The sequence below is a fragment of the Rhincodon typus genome, chromosome 43 (genome assembly GCF_021869965.1).
Source record: "Rhincodon typus isolate 14 chromosome 43, sRhiTyp1.1, whole genome shotgun sequence".
NCBI classification, from domain to species: Eukaryota; Metazoa; Chordata; class Chondrichthyes; order Orectolobiformes; family Rhincodontidae; genus Rhincodon; species Rhincodon typus.
In genome coordinates, this window is record NC_063374.1 from 7,046,016 (window position 1) to 7,050,012 (window position 3,997).

The 3,997-nt window shown below is 43.2% G+C and overlaps 1 protein-coding gene across 2 annotated transcripts in view; it reads left to right on the plus strand.

Annotated features, from left to right (window-relative positions):
• Positions 1–3,311, plus strand: part of frmd8 (FERM domain containing 8) — a 30,360-nt gene extending 27,049 nt beyond the window's left edge. For both annotated transcript variants that reach the window (XM_048619650.1, XM_020535499.2), the window contains exon 11: positions 1,327–3,311. In XM_048619650.1, the coding sequence (XP_048475607.1) occupies positions 1,327–1,445 (119 nt within the window). In that variant the 3' untranslated portion in view covers positions 1,446–3,311. The remainder of the gene's footprint in view (positions 1–1,326) is intronic.
• Positions 3,312–3,997: the final 686 nt, after the last annotated feature.

The window sequence follows — 3,997 nt, forward strand, 5'->3', positions numbered from 1 at the left end:
ACCACTACCACTACCACTACCACTACCACTACCACTACCACTACCACCACCACCACAACCACAACCACAAGCAAAAACAGTGATGACTGACTTATCAAGTGCTCATAGTACTGGAGCTGAGTACTTAATATCTTGGATGTCAGCTGCGTTTGTAGCAGTCTCACCTCTAAGTTAGCAATTGTGGTCACAAGGTCCATTCCAAACTGACACTTAGGGAACATTGTACTGCTAGAGATACCATGTTTCAGCTGATAGGTCAAACTGAGGCCCCTCGTCTCCCCTCCAGGAGGATGTCAAAGATCCTGATGCCACTATAGTCATAGTCATACAGCACGGAAACAGATCTTTCAATCCAACCAGGTCATGCTGACTATAATCCCAAACTAAACTAGTCCCACTTGCCTATTCCTGGCCCACATCCATCCAAACATTTCTTATTCATATACTTATCCAAATGTCTTTTAAACATTTTAACAGTACCCTCATCCACCATTTCCTCTAGAATTTTATTTCACACACGGACCATTCTGTCAAAGAAGTTACCCCTTTTAAAACTTTCTCCTGTCACCTTAAAAAATATGCCCCCAAGTTTTGAAATCCTCACTCTAGGGAAAAGTGACCTGCCATTCATCTTATCTATACCGCTCATGATTTTATAAACCTCTATAAGGTCACCTCTCAATCTTCTACGCTCCAGGGGAAAAAAGTCCCAGCCTCTTTTTATAACTTAAACTCTCTGTTCTTGGCAACATCCTGGTAATTCTTTCTGAACCCTCCAATTTAAGATCCTTCCTATGACAGGGTGACCAGAACTTGATACTACTCCAGAAGAGGCTTCACCGACGTCCTTTACAACCTCCCCGTGACGTCCCAACTCCTATACTCAAAGATCTGAGCAATGAAGGCCAGCGTACTAAACGTCTTGTCGACATGTGACGCAAACTTCCAAAGAATTATGTACCTGAACCCCTAGGTCTCTGTTCTACAGCATTGCCATTACCCAAGGCCCTACTTTTAATTGTATAAGTCCTGCCCTTGTTTGTTTTACCAAATTTTCACCACTAATTCAGAGAAAAGCAGGGTATTTCATCCTGGAGCGCTCTGGTCAATATTTACCCTTCATCAAGTAAAACAGATTAACAGGCCACAATCCTGTTTGCTTTTTTTGTGGAGCTATGCAAGTTGACTGCAGACGTTTCCTGCATTGTTACAAGGATACCTCAAAGTACTTAATTGACTGTGGAGTACTTTACTATGTTCTGCGTTTGCAAAAGGAGACTTATAAATGCAATTTTCTGTTTCTCTTCCTGCTTTCCTCAAACTCAGGTAAAGAAATCAAGCGCGTGAAGCCGAAGAGGGCGGCATCGTTCTTCACACGGCAGTTGTCCCAGGGTCCAGCCTCTTATACTGCCGTGGAGGTCACAGAGACTCTGGAGCAGGGCTGACCCAACCTGTGGAGACACACGGATTTCCATGGGAGGGGAGGGAGTGAACAATGGGGGGGGGGGGGGGGGTGGTGGGCTTATGTTCCCAAAGAGGACTGAAGGTGGAGGGGCGGCTGGGGTAGTGTGGAAGGAAATGAGACATTTGCCAATGGCAAAAAAATTGTTGGATTTGAGAGCTTGCAGGGACTGAATTATTGCACAACCCACAACTGTCATTCGAAGAAACACCTTCAGGAGGGTCCATGAAACCAGACGCTGCAGTATTTGGAGGGTCTCAATCACCCTGTGTTGAACCAGGAGTCTTAGAGGATTCGTAGGGAGAAAGGAATGCATGTATATATATTTTGTTTATTTAAGAAATATATGAACTGGATTGTAGAAATGTGGCAATTATACGGTGCAGGGGGATAAATCATGTCCTTCAACCCCGGTCCTTTCATTTCTTGGAGAAATCAAGCCCAATCTGGGGCAAATGTTTCCTTGCTGTGTTGGATGCCTCACGTAAAAGTGAATTTGTGGTTGCCTCAACTCATTTGGGCCCCATGTCAGCAAACATCACCCAGTCTGGCACTGATATAATTGTCTAACTGACTGCGTAACTCGTAGATTGATGCACTGGTAAAATATCTTTAGAATTCTTGGAATAAAGCACAATGTTGAGGCGGGGTAGAGGGAGCTTTCATCTCTGACCTGCTGTTTAGCCGAAAGGAAGATCAAAATGCTGGCACAGTACAATAAGTCTGTTGGCCTCTGGAAAAGGAGAGGTTTTCTAAATATTTTGGGTGAGAAGTGCTGGTAGACCTGCTATTGTATTCCAGTATCATCTGCTTTTCACATTTGTGCTCTCTGTTGTTCTTTTTAACTTGTACTAAATACAACATCTGTCTCGGGACACTTAGTGGTGATTGATGAGATGGACCAGCAAGAGGCTACTCCTTAGCGCAGACAACAGAAACATGCCCTCAATATTGTGATTGTTTGTCCAATGATGACTTCTAGTTGCTGAGCTTCCATTGCTTCTTTACATTCCTGATCAGTTTCCACCCCTTCTGTGGCAGTGTTAACCTACAATGCCACTGTACAGACACTTCTTTCTTCCCTGCCTCACACTCACTTGATCAGAACCCTAGAGAGGTCTGCATCTAGTGTTCCAAATTGCAATCTAACTTCTTTTTCAGAAAGAGTATCGGTATTTCCCACTCTAGGTTTGTATCCCTTTCTGTTCTCTTTGCAATCAAGAACTCTGCTCTTTCCTAACTGCTGCCTGCCCCCATTTCCCCCCCCAAAATAAAAAGATTGAGGCCTTGAAATGGTTCCATAAAGTCTCTGAATTCTTGATGGGTTTGTATAGTAATCCTTCCTCTATTTAAACAAGGGCACCAATGGTCTTGTAAAGTATATCATTGGTATCGTCATTGCAAGGCCCAAAGGTTTAACTGGAACTGAGGGTGGTTTAAAGATCATTTTGATATCACATTCCCAAAACACTGCCTTCTCAATTTTAAACTCAACTGTGTTCTGAACCGTGCTGATCCGAAGAGCACTCTGAATATATGCTCTTCTATCTCCCTTCCTGAAAAAATTCTGACAATGGAATGACTGCACTGAAGTGAATCCAAAGGAAACTGCTGGGTGCACGTGCAGCGTCTGTTTCTTTTTCTATTTGCACTACATAAGGTAACTGATTCCAGAACAATTGAGAATTTAGGAGATTTTTCACTTTATCAGTGGTTTAATCTGCTTTTTATGAAGAAACACTTGATTCTATTTAGTCAGTTGGTCCTACTAATTGTTAGTGCACACTTTTTGATATTCATCCAAATGTATTTCTACTAATGTGAATTAAAGTTTTTTCTTTATTATAAACAGTTCTTTCTCAGACTTTTTTTAATACTTCTCAAGATTGTGTCTTAAATAGGAGCACTCTTCAGTTTTGCACAGGAGGAGGTAATTTGCTGTGCAGGCTGTTTGAAAGATCTGTTCGCACTTCAGTTTTATCCACACGCACGCGCGCACGCACACCACCCTGTCATAACCCTGTAAATAGTCCTCTTCAAATGCATGCTGAATTGCCTCTGGAATCTGTTTGTGATTAACCCTTTGGAAAGGAGGGATGGAAAATATATTTTCATAATTTCCCCTTTAGTTCTTTTGCCAATTATTCAAAGCCTGGAACCTCAGAAAGCAGGTAAGAATGGCAGATCTTGCTCCCTAAAAGAAATTAGCAAACTAGACAGGGTTTTTAAAACTGAATCAGAGATAGTAGGAACTGCAGATGCTGGTGAATCTGAGACAACAAGGTGCAGGACTGGATGAACACAGCAGGCCAAGCAGCATCATAGGAGCAGAGAGGCTGACGTTTCGGGCCTAGACCCTCCTTCAGAAAAGGGGGAGGGGAAGGGGGTTCTGAAATAAATAGGGAGAGAGTGGGAGGCGGATAGAAGATGGATAGAGGAGAGGAAACAAACAGGTCGAAGAGGCGGGGATGGGGCCAGTAAAGGTGTGTAGGTGGGGAGTTAGGGAGGGGATAGGTCAGTCCAGGGAGGACGGAC